This window comes from Melozone crissalis, unplaced genomic scaffold (assembly GCF_028551555.1).
Source record: "Melozone crissalis strain CALT ecotype California unplaced genomic scaffold, PUWL_Pcris_2 ptg000114l_1, whole genome shotgun sequence".
Lineage (NCBI taxonomy): Eukaryota > Metazoa > Chordata > Aves > Passeriformes > Passerellidae > Melozone > Melozone crissalis.
In genome coordinates this window covers 511,719-523,582 of record NW_026535891.1, presented here as the reverse complement: position 1 = coordinate 523,582, position 11,864 = coordinate 511,719, and the positions used below count along the sequence as shown (strand labels likewise).

Below are 11,864 nucleotides of genomic sequence, written 5' to 3'. Positions count from 1 at the left end.
AGCCCTCAAATCACCCTCCTGATTGAGGGCTTGGAAGTGGGAAGCGGCACCACGCTCTTCCTCATAGCCGGGAAACCCGAGCTCAGCGTGGAGCCCACGTGGGCTCGGCTGTGCAAGGGTTAAATGCGGCTGCTCGTCCGGGTCTCGGGGGCCTCCCACTCGGCAGGCAGGGTATGAATAGCTGCGCTCCCCTCTGCTCGCCGGCACTCTCTGCTTCCCTCCCCGCCTTCTTCTCCCCTCCTCATCCTCCCATGATGGCCATGCTGAGCACGGAGAGTTTGGCGGGGCCCAGAGCCCTGGGAGAGGAATCGCTGCAGATGTGGGACCTCAACAAGCGCCTGGAGGCCTACCTGGCCCGCGTGAAGTTCCTGGAGGAGGAGAACGAGGTGCTGCGAGCTGAAATCCAGAGCAGCAAGAGCGGCCGGGCGGGGGAATCGCGGAGGGCCAAGTACGAGGAGGAGCTGCGAGCGCTGCGGGATGCGCTGGATGTCGCCTTCAGGGACAAATGCACGGCCGAGCTGGCCAGGGACAACCTCTACGAGGAGGTGCAGCAGGTGAGAAGCAGGTGCCAGAAGGAGCAGGCAGCCCGAGAAGCAGCCAAGAAGGAGCTGTCCTTGAGCAGGAAGGAGCTGGAGGAGGAGAGGAGAGCGCAGATCTGGCTCAAGGAGAGAGCCGCGCAGCTGGAGAAGGAGGTGGAAGCCCTGCTGGAGGTGCACGAGGAGGAGAAAGCGGGGCTGGACCAGGAGATCGCCGCTTTCTCGCACAGCCTGGAGAGTTTCCGCTGCGCCCCCGTGGCTCTGCAGCCCGTGGAGGTGGAGGATTACTCCAAGAGGCTCTCGGAGATCTGGAAAGGGGCGGTGGAGACCTACAAGGCAGAGGTGGCTCAGCTGGAAGGTTCCCTTTGCCAGGCCAAGGAGAACCTGTGGAAGGCGGTGGAGGACAACCAGCAGAGCCAGCTGCAGCTGCAGCACCTGGAGAAGGACCTGGCGGGGCTCAAAGCTCGCAAGGAGATGCTGGAGGAGAGCCTGGCCCGGCAGTGGCAGGAGCAGCGCGGGGAGGCGGAAAAGTTCCAGGCGAGTGAAAAATCCCCGGGGAAGGGGACAGCAGAGGGGCTGGGGGTGCAGGGTGGGCACACAGGGCACGACTCTGAGCAAAGAGACGCGAGAGATGGATGGGGGGGAGGCAAACAGAGCGAGCAAACCCCAGGGAAGGGAGGAAGGCAGCCCTGGGTGAGCTCAGAGGAAGCTGGGGAGGGCAGGAGGAAGAGCAAAGAGGCTTGGGGACATCTCTGTCCCTGGGGAAACAGAGACCCGGGGTCACCAAACTGCAGCGGAGCAGCAGCAGCAGTCACCGGGGGCTCCCCCAGCCCCCTGCCCGGTTTCGGGGTGCGGATCCCGGGGCAGCCGCAGCCCCCGGTGTGCGGGAAGGACAAACTCCCAAAAACTCCCACCGAGTTCGCTGCAGCTGCGACCCGACAGCTGCAAAAGCGATTCGGCGCAGGGAGGAGGAGGCGGAGCGGGCTGGAAATACCGGGGAGCGGCGTCAGCACCGCCCGGGGAAGGGTCTCCCTTTGTTCCAGCTGCTGAGAGCAGCCCTGGGTGTCCCGGGGCAGAGGATGCCGCCGCCTCCGCTGCTCTAATGAAAGTTATTTCTTTCCCACGCTGGCTGTGAATCAGCCCGGCCTTTCCTCCCTCTTCCCGTCCCTTTTCAGCCCTGCTCACTTCACCCATTTCTCAGCCCCCGGGGCTAAAATGAATTCCGGGCTCGTCCCTGAGCATCCTGCGGGGATGAGCTGAGCCCCCTGCCCGGCCCAGATCCGCGGGGTTCGGGCAGGGCTGGGGGTGACCATGCCCATGGAGTTGTTTCTTTCCCTCGCTGTGAATCAGCCCGGCCTTTCCTCCCTCTTCCCATCCCCTGCTCATCCTGCCCCATCGTCAGCCCCTGGGGCTAAAATGAGCTCCAGGCTCATCCCTGAGAATCCTACGGGGCTGAGCCGAGCCACTGAGCCCTGCCCAGATCTCTGGGGCTCGGGCAGGGCTGGGGGTGACCGTGACCCCCCTAACCCCCCTGTGGTGCCCGCAGCTGCCCATGGAGTTGTTTCTTTTCCACCTGGCCATGAATCAGCCCAGCCTTTCCTCCCATTTCTCCCCCATCCTCAGCCCCCGGTGCTAAAATGAACTCCAGGCTCGTCCCTGAGCATCCTGCAGGAATGAGCGGATCGGGGGGGGGGGGTCGGGCAGGGCTGGGGGTGACCCTGACCCCCCCTGTGGTGCCCACAGCTGGCCATGGAGGCCCTGGAGCAGGAGCAGCAGAGCCATGGAGTTGTTTCTTTCCCAATCAGCCCGGCCTTCCCTCCCTTTTCTCCCCCATCCGCAGCCCCCGGTGCTAAAATGAACTCCAGGCTCATCCCTGAGCATCCTGCGGGGATCCCGAATCCCACAGGGGACAGGGGGACGGGCAGGGCTGGGGGTGACCCTGACCCCCACTGTGGTGCCCACAGCTGCCCATGAAGTTGTTTCTTTCCCAATCAGCCCGGCCTTTCCTCTCTCTTCCCATCCCCTGCTCATCCTGCCCCATCCTCAGCCCCTAGGTGCTAAATTGAGCTCTGGTCCCATCCCTGAGCATCCTGCGGGGATCCCGAACCCCGCAGGGACCGGGGGGACTCGGGCAGGGTTGGGGGTGACCCCGGCCGCCCCCTGACCCCCCCTGTGGTGCCACAGCTGGCCATGGAGGCCCTGGAGCAGGAGCAGCAGAGCCTGCGGGTGCAGATCGCGCGGGTGCTGGAGGACAGGCAGCAGCTGATGCACCTCAAGATGTCCCTGAGCCTGGAAGTGGCGACCTACAGGTGAGCCCCAGGTGGGCACAGGTGGCGCCGCAGGGACAGCCCCGTGCCCCCCGAGCGGCGCTTCCTTCCTTCCAGATGGCCCCGCACAAAGGGGCCGTGGGCACGATTAGCATGAGAATGGGGCTGGCCCTGCGCGGCCGAGCGTGATGTCGCCGTGCGGGGACACTAATCCGGGCCACGGGGGGAGGGGAGGGGGCACGGCAGCCAGGGGGGCTCCTTCGGGGTCCGCAGCGAGCCGTGCCAGGGCGGCGGAACCGGCCGTGCCTCAGTTTACCTGCCCTGATAACCTGGGTCAGAGCAGCGGAACCGGCCGTGCCTCAGTTTACCTGCCCTGATAACCTGGGTCAGAGCAGCGGAACCGGCCGTGCCTCAGTTTACCTGCCCTGATAACCTGGGTCAGAGCAGCGGAACCGGCCGTGCCTCAGTTTACCTGCCCTGATAACCTGGGTCAGAGCAGCACATCCAGCCGTGCCTCAGTTTACCTGCCCTGTGTTCAGAGCAGCGCATCCAGCCGTGCCTCAGTTTACCCACACTCACACTCTGTGTCCAGAGCAGTCCAGAAGCAGTGGTGCCTCAGTTTACCTGCCCTGACACTGTCCAGAGCAGCAGAACCAGCCGTGCCTCAGTTTCCCCACCCTGTGTCCAGCAGAACCAGCCGTGCCTCAGTTTACCTGCCCTGTGTCCAGAGCAGCACATGCAGCCGTGCCTCAGTTTACCTGTCCTGATAACCTGGGTCATAGCAGCGGAACTGGCCGTGCCTCAGTTTACCCACCCTATATCCAGAGCAGCGCAAGCACTCGTGCCTCAGTTTACCTGCCCTGATGCCACAAGCACCTGTGCCTCAGTTTACCTACCCTCACACCCTGTGTCCAGAGCAGCACATTTAGCCGTGCCTCAGTTTACCCACCCTGATGCCCTCTGTGCCCAGAGCAGGAAAGCAGCCGTGCCTCAGTTTACCCACCCTGTGTCCATAGAAACACATCCAGCTGTGCCTCAGTTTACCCACCCTGATGCCCCCTGTGTCCGTAGCAGCAGAACCAGCCGTGCCTCAGTTTCCCCACCCTGACACTGTGTCCAGAGCACCTCAAGCACCCGTGCCTCAGTTTACCCGCCCTGTGTCAAGAGCAGCACAAGCTCCCGTGCCTCAGTTTACCTGCCCTGATGCCACAAGCGCCCATAGCAGCAGAACCAGCCGTGCCTCAGTTTCCCCACCCTGTGTCCAGCAGAACCAACCGTGCCTCAATTTACCCGCCCTGTGTCCATAGCAGCACAGGCAGCCGTGCCTCAGTTTACCCACGCCGGGGTGCCCAGGGAGCCCCCTGCAGCACCCCCAGCCCCTCTGCTCTCCCCCAGGACGCTGCTGGAAGCCGAGAGCAGCCGCCTGCAGGTGCCCGCCGGGGAATTCAGGGTGACAAACGGGCTGAGAGGTAAGGGACCCCCCGTGCCACCCCTGGGGGGTTAAAGGGGTTTAAATGTGGATTTAGGCACCTTTTCCTGAAGGGTTAAATGGGTTTAAATGTGGATTTAGGCACATTTTCCTGGGGGGGTTAAATGAGTTTAAATGTGGGTTTAGGCCCCTTTTCCTGAAGGGTTAAATGGGTTTAAATGTGGATTTAGACACATTTTCCTGGGGGGGTTAAATGGGTTTAAATGTGGATTCAGACACTTTTTCCTGGTGGGGGTTAAATGTGGATTTAGACACATTTTCTGGTGGGGGCTAGATGTATTTAAATGTGGATTTAGGCACATTTTCCTGGGGGGTTAAATGGGTTAAAATGTGGAATTAGGCACATTTTCATGGGGGGGTTAAATGGGTTTAAATGTGGGTTTAGGCACCTTTTCCTGGGGGGTTAAATGGGTTTAACTGTGGATTTAGACACATTTTACTGGGAGGTTTACATGTGTTTAAATGTGGATTCCGACACATTTTCCTGGGGAGTTTAAATGTGTTTACATGTGGATTTAGACACATTTCCCTGCGTTTTCCTGGGGAGGGAAAATGTGGATTTAGACACATTTTCCTGGTGGGGGTTAGATGTGTTTAAATGTGGATTTAGACACATTTCCCTGCATTTTCCTGAGGAGGTTTATATGTGTTTAAATGTGGATTTAGCCACATTTTCCTGGAGGGTTAGATGTGTTTAAATGTGGATTTGGACACATTTTCCTGGGGAGGTTAGATGTGTTTAAATGTGGATTCAGACACATTTCCCTGCATTTTCCTGGCAGTGATAGGAAGGTGTGAACAGCGACCAGGGGGCTCTTGGCACGGGGCTCACAGCCCAGATAAGCCTTATCTGCTCCTTCACCAGCCTTATCTGCTCCTTTGCCTCGTTTTTAATTCCCTTCCTTTCATGGGAAGGGCAGCACAGGACGGAGGGCTGTGCTAACAAGCTGAGCATTTCCTTTTTCCTCAAAACAAACCAAACAAAAATGAAAATCCCAAGGAAAGCTTTGTCATCTGCACACCTGTGGCTGCAGCTGGGTGTGATGGTGTTCATAGAGGATGAGGGAAGAGATGAGGATCTGACTCCGTGTTTCAGAAGGCTTGATTTATTATTTTATCATATATATTATATTAAAACTATACTAAAAGAACAGAAGAAAGGATTTCATCAGAAGGCTGGCTAAGAATAGAAAAAGAAAGAATGATAACAAAGGTTTGTGGCTGGGACCGAGAGTCTGAGCCAGCTGACTGTGATTGGCCATTAATTAGAAACAATCAACATGGGCTAATCACAGATCCACCTGTTGCATTCCACAGCAGCAGATAACCATTGTTTTCATTTTGTCCCTGAGGCCTCTCAGCTTCTCAGGAGGAAAAATCCTAAGGAAAGGATTTTCCATAAAAGATGTCTGCGACAGCTGGGCACGAATCCCCCGGGAGCAGCAGCATCAGGAGGGAGGAATTTCCCACTTTCCAAGAAGGAGCTGGTTAAAAATAAAAATAGGAGAGGAGGCATTGAGAGGCAGCCAGGGCAGGGCTGGGAGAGGCTCACGGTTCCTCCTTGCTCTTTTCAGATCTCAAACTGGAGCTGAGCAGCAGCAAAGCATCAGCAGTGAGCCCTGAGGCCAGGCGTGTTCTGCCCTGCACCCCCTTCCCCAGGGTGACCAAACACCCCCAAAGTGCCACCCTGACACCCCAAATCACCAGGGAGCTCCAGAAAATCACCCCAGCCCTCCATGGCAGTGCTGCCAGCAGGGTGAGGGGGCTGGGGGCTCTCACACCCAGCCCACCCCAGGCAGGCAGAGCCTCCCTTGCCCTCTCCCCCGAGCAGGAGAGCTCTGGGGTGGAAGGTCCAGCCTGGCCAGGAGCAGATGAGGCAGCAATGAGCCCAGGGATGGAGTGTGCCCTGCCCAGAGCCTCTGGGGACAGTGGCAGTGCCAGCCTGCAGCCCCTGAGAGATGCCCACAGGCTGCAGTACCCGGCCCAGCTGGTCAGCGAGGCGCTGGAGGATGCCCTCAAGGAGATGGGAGATGATGCTCAGCCCCAAGAGGAGCCCACACCCAGCTCCACGTGGGATGTCCGTGCTCCCAGCCCTGTTTTCCCCACCCAGGCTGTGCCAGAGGGGCCTGGGGAAGGGCAGGAGGGATCTGAGGATGAGGAGAGAGCTGAGGAGGTGATGCTCCAGGGGCTGGCTAAGGAGAGCAGCACCCTGCAGGACACAGCTCCATCCCCACCAAGCGTGGACCCTCCCTTGGGGAGCCAGGAAGATCTGGGAGCATGGGAGGAAGAGGAAGAAGAGGAGGAGGTTCCTGCTGTGCTGAGCCCAAGGGATGCAGAAATGGAGGCCCAGGAAGGGGATGAGGATCTGCCTGGGCAGACAGGGAGCAGCTGGGAAAAGCCAGAGGAGCAAAGGACACAAACCCCCAGCACGGAGCCTTCACACCCCTCCGAGGATGAGGAGGAGGACAAGGGAGATCTCCAGCAGGAAGGAACAGATGTGCAAGAGGAGGAATGTCCCCACAGAGAAGTGGAGGCTGCTGGTGCTGTCCTCGTGCAAAGCCACCTGGCTCTGCCCACAGAAGGTCACCTGGAGCAGGACTTTGCTGATGCAGGGCAGGAAAGGGCTGAGCAGCACAAAATGCCCAGGTGTGAGGTGGACCTGGCTGCAGAGCAGGGAAGGGAGCAGGAGCTGTGCCCAGAGCAGGAGCCCTCGGGTGTCCCTGAGGCCATCCCAGCTGAAGAACCTCCCACGGGAGCTGGAGGAGATGCTGGGGCAGGGGAGGGGACAGGCAGAGGGGGAGATGGGGAGGGGGAAAAGGGAGAGGCCAGCAGGGAGGTGCTGGGAGAGGAGGATCACGAGGTGGGACAGGACCCCATGGCAGGAGACGATCTTGGGGCAGGGGAAGACTCTGAGGCAGAAGTTCTTGGGGCAGGAGACCATGAGGCAGAAGATCTTGGGGCAGAGTATCTTGGGGCAGAAGAAGACTCTGGGACAGGAGAAGATTTTGGGGCAAGAGAAGTGCATGGGGCAGGAGAAGTTCTTGGGGCAGAAGATCTTAGTGCAGGAGAAGATCTTGGGGCAAGAGAAGACCATGGGGCAGGAGAAGGCTCCAAGGTAGGAGAAGGCTCTGAGGCAGGAGAAGATCTTGGGGCAGAACTTCTTGGGGAAGGAGAACGCTCCAAGGTAGAAGGCTCCAAGATAGGAGAAGACCATGGGGCAGGAGAAGACCTTGGGGCAGGAGAGGTAGGTGAGACCCTGGAGGGGGACAGCAGAGCCCCAGAGGAGCCTGAGGAGCTGCAGGAAGGCGAGGAGGAGGAACAGGAGGAGCTGGAGCCAGGAGAGGAGCCCTGGGCACAGGAGGGTGACCATGGCAGTGCCCAAGAGGACTGGCAGGTGACAGCAGGGGACACTGAGGGGGTGCTGGGGCCAGCCTGGGCAGGTGACACCCTGAGCAGTGCAGGAAGGCTGGAAAGGGAGCAGAGAGGTGGCACAGGGCCAGCAGAGCTGGAGGAGGCCCAAGAGGATGACGAAGGAGATGCCAGGAGCCAGGAGATGAGGCAGCAGCTGGGCAGCGTGGCACAGCCTGAGCCAACCCCTCCAGGTGCCCCTGGGCACAGCCAGGAGCTGGCAGAGGCTCCAGGGGAGCTGGGGCAGGTGCCAGGTGCCAGCACTGAGTGGGCACTGAAGGAGACCCCCAGAGACACAGAGCTGGCAGAGCTGGAGAGCTCAGAGCTGGTGGCACCGGGGCAGGTGCCGGGTGAGAACAGCAAGTGGGCATTGGACGAAGCCCCCAGAGACCCAGAGCTGGTGGCACTGGGGCAGGTGCCAGGTGCCAGCAGTGAGTGGGCATTGGAGGAGACCCCAAGAGACACAGAGCCCCCAGAATTGGAGAGCTCAGGGCTGGTGGCACTGGGGCAGGTGCCAGGTGAGAACAATGAGTGGGCATTAGAGGAGACCCCCAGAGACACAGAACCCACTGAGCTGGGGGAACTGGAGAGCCCAGAGCTGGTGGCACTGGGGCAGGTGCCAGGTGACAGTGCTGAGTGGGCATTGGAGGAGGCCACCAGAGACACAGAACCCACAGAACCTGGGGAGCTGGGGCAGGTGCCAGGTGACAGTGCTGAGTGGGCACTGGAGGAGGCCACCAGAGACACAGAACCCACAGAACCTGGGGAGCTGGGGCAGGTGCCAGGTGCCAGTGCTGAATGGGCACTGGAGAAGGCCACCAGAGACACAGAACCCACAGAGCTGGTGGCGCCAGGGCAGGTGCCAGGTGAGAACAATGAGTGGGCATTGGAGGAGACCCCCAAAGACACAGAGCCCTCAGAACTGGAGAGCTCAGGCCTGGTGGCACCGGGGCAGGTGCCAAGTGAGTGGGCACTGGAGGACACCCCAAGAACCCCAGAGCTGGCAGTGGGCACGGGCAGGAGGGTGGAGCTGGAGGACACCCTGCCCGACAGCACCCCCCTGCACCTCTACCAGCAGGAGATGCTGATGGGGACACCCAGCCCAGACCCTCCAGAGGGCGAGGACACCACGGGCACAGCTCCTGTGTGTGCCACAGCCCAGCAGGGCAAAGCGAGGGACCAGCCACCAACTGCCAGCGTGCCAGACAGCCCTGAAGAGGAAGAAGAGGAGGCTGAAGAAGAGGAAGGTTATTTCATGGTCTCTGCTCCCGGCCAAGAGCTGTCCAGCTCAGAGGAAGCTGAGATCCCTGAGGACTTTGAAGAAATTCAAGTGGACGCAGCTGAAGGCGGCCAAGATGGTCTGGGGGCTCCTGGGGAAGCATCTGCGGGGCCAGAGGAGGGCACAGAGCACCCAGAAGTTCTGGCTGCTGAAGCAGATGAGGGTATGGAGGTGCCCACTGAGGTGCCGGAGGATGAGGAGGGCACTGCTGAGCTGGAGGAAGGCCCAGAAGAAGATCCAAACTGTCTGGGGGTGGTGGAACCATCATCAGGAGGTTCTGGTGAGCCAGCCCAGGGTGCCACAGCATGGCAGGGACCAGGGAACCCAGAAGATCCAGATGAGGAGCTCCACAGCACAGCTGAGCTGGAGGAAGGCCCAGAAGAAGACCCCAGCTCTGTGGGGGTGATGGAACCATCATCAGGAGGTTCTGGTGAGCCAGCCCAGGGTGCCACAGGCTCTGCAGAAGAGCACCCAGAACTTCTGGCTGCTGAAGCAGATGAGGACATGGAGGTGCCCACTGAGGAACCTGAGGTGCCAAATAATGAAGAGGACACTGCTGAGCTGGAGGAAGGCCCAGAAGAAGACCTCAGCTGCCTTGGGGTGGTGGAACCACCATCAGGAGGTTCTGGTGAGCCAGCCCAGGGTGCCACAGCATGGCAGGGACCAGAGCACCCAGAAGATCCAGATGAGGAGCTCCACAGCACAGCTGAGCTGGAGGGGGATGCCAGGACCCTGGGGCTGGCAGGGCAGGAGGAAGAGGAGGAGAAGGAAGATGAGGATGAGCCCAGCACGGCTCCCCATGACCCAACCAAGGCCCCAGCAGAGCTCCAGGCCCAGGCAGGGCCTGATGGAGCAGAGCAGCCCCTGGAAGAGCAGCCAGGCACGGAGGAGGAGGAGGGAGCCCTGGGCAGTGGGAGCCTGGGGCAGGGAGGTTCTCCAGAGGTGACCCCAGACATCCCTGACACAGCCGAGCTGCCCGTGGAGATCATGGAAGCCTCGGGGATTCTGGAAATAGTTGAGCAGGCGCTGGAGTTCAACCAGGAGCTGATGGAGGGGAGGGTGGCAGAGGCTGGGCAGGGTCCTGGCACAAGAGAGCTGTCCTGGGATGGAGGAGAACACCCTAAACTCTCCCGGGATGGAGAGGAATGCTCTGAGCTCTCCCGGGATGGAGGAGAACACCCTGAACTCTCCTGGGATGGAGAGGAACGCCCTGAACTCTCCCGGGATGGAGGAAAACACCCTGAACTCTCCCGAGATGCAGAGGAAGACCCTGAGGTGTCCTGGGATGGAGGGGAACACTCCGAGCTGTCCCGGGATGCCCAGGAAGGCTCTGAGTTCTACCAGGGTGAAGGCGAACACCCCAAGCTGTCTCTGGATGCCCAGGAATGCTCTCAGCTTTCCCAGGATGAAGACGAAGGCTCCAAACTCTCCCGGGATGCTCGGGAAGGTTCTCGGCTCTCCAAGGATGCAGAGGAAGGCTCCAAACTCTCCCAGGATGCAGAAGAAGGCTCTCAGCTCACCCGGGATGCAGAAGAAGACTCCAAACTCTCCCGGGATGCTCAGGAAGGTTCTTGGCTCTCCAAGGATGCAGAGGAAGGCTCCAAAATCTCCCAGGATGCAGAGGAACACCCTGAGCTCTCCCAGGATGCAGAAGAAGGCTCTCAGCTCTCCCGGGATGCAGAAGAAGACTCCAAACTCTCCCGGGATGCTCGGGAAGGTTCTCAGCTCTCCCAGGATGCAGAGGAAGGCTCTGAACTCCCCTGGGATGCAGAGGAAGGCTCCAAACTCACCCGGGATGCAGAGGAAGACTCTGAGCTCTACCAGGGTGAAGGAGAACACCCCAAGCTCTCCCGGGATGCAGAGGAAGACTCCAAATTCTCTCGAGATGCAGAGGAAGGCCCCGAGCTGTCCCAGGATGCAGAAGAAGACTCCAAACTCTCCTGGGATGCAGAGGAACACCCCAAACTCCCCCGAGATGCAGAGGAAGGCCCCGAGCTCTCCCAGGATGCAGAAGAAGGCTCTCAGCTCTCCCGGGATGCAGAGGAACACCCTGAGTTCTCCCGGGATGCAGAGGAACACCCCAAACTCCCCAGGGATGCAGAGGAACACCCCAAACTCCCCAGGGATGCAGAGGAAGACCCCGAGCTGTCCCGGGATGAGGAGGAAGGCTCCTCCTTGTCCTCCTCCAGCGAGGAGGAGCCCACAGTGCAGGAGGCCCCGGAGGGAGAGCTCCGGGCTCAGAACGGGCTGCACCGCCCGCCCAGCCTGGAGGAGCTGCCCGAGTTCACCGAGGAGCTGCTGAACGGCACCTCCAGCACGGCCCCGGCACAGGAAACCCCCTCAGAGCCCTCGGGGATGGTGCCAGTGCAGATCCCCAGCCCTGGGGATGGCAGTGCCACCAAGCTGGGGGATGGCAGCCTCAGGGGGAAGCAGCTGAGCCCCGTGTCCCCTGCTCTGGGCGAGGAGGATGTCCTGAGCCTCACAGCCCAGCAGCAGCCCTGCTCCTCAGGGGACGAGTGACAGAACCTTCTGGTGGCTCCTTCCTGCCAGGACCCCCCATTGTTCCCCCTTATCCCACCCCGTCCTGATGCTTCCCCGTCTCCCTGTGGGTTTTTAACGTGTTTGTGTGGATTTTTTGCGCCCCTTTTCAGAGTGAAGAACCACCAAGTTTTGTTGTCTCCCAGCCCACCCAAATTCTCATGTTTGCTCTGGGATCCTTGCTTCATTTTGAGTTTTCTCCTGGGTGGGTTGCCTGGAGGAACCCACCTACTATTTAATTTAAACTCAGTGTTTCCCCATTCCCTGCAACTTTCCCTCTCCAATTCCTCCAGTATTTGCTCCAGGATGTCCAGCTGGACCTTAGGGTCCCCCCCAAACTCCCAAAC

The 11,864-nt window shown here is 60.1% G+C and overlaps 1 protein-coding gene across 1 annotated transcript; it reads left to right on the top strand.

Moving 5' to 3' along the window:
• The first annotated feature begins 239 nt into the window (after nucleotides 1-239).
• Nucleotides 240-11,519, top strand: NES (nestin). Its single transcript, XM_054292688.1, has 7 exons — nucleotides 240-1,073; nucleotides 2,721-2,845; nucleotides 4,199-4,272; nucleotides 5,867-7,200; nucleotides 7,315-7,443; nucleotides 7,492-10,057; nucleotides 11,111-11,519. Exons 1-7 carry the CDS (start codon nucleotides 252-254, stop codon nucleotides 11,497-11,499), a joined length of 5,439 nt encoding a protein of 1,812 aa, XP_054148663.1. The 5' UTR covers nucleotides 240-251; the 3' UTR covers nucleotides 11,500-11,519.
• The last annotated feature ends 345 nt before the right edge of the window (nucleotides 11,520-11,864 follow it).

Coding starts and splice junctions, on each gene's coding strand:
- NES (XM_054292688.1), top strand. CDS start 252: ATGATGGCCATGCTGAGCACGGAGAGTTTGGCGGGGCCCAGAGCCCTG. Junction 2,846..4,198: donor CTGGAAGTGGCGACCTACAG/GTGAGCCCCAGG, acceptor GCTCTCCCCCAG/GACGCTGCTGGAAGCCGAGA. Junction 7,444..7,491: donor AGGCAGGAGAAGATCTTGGG/GCAGAACTTCTT, acceptor GAAGGCTCCAAG/ATAGGAGAAGACCATGGGGC.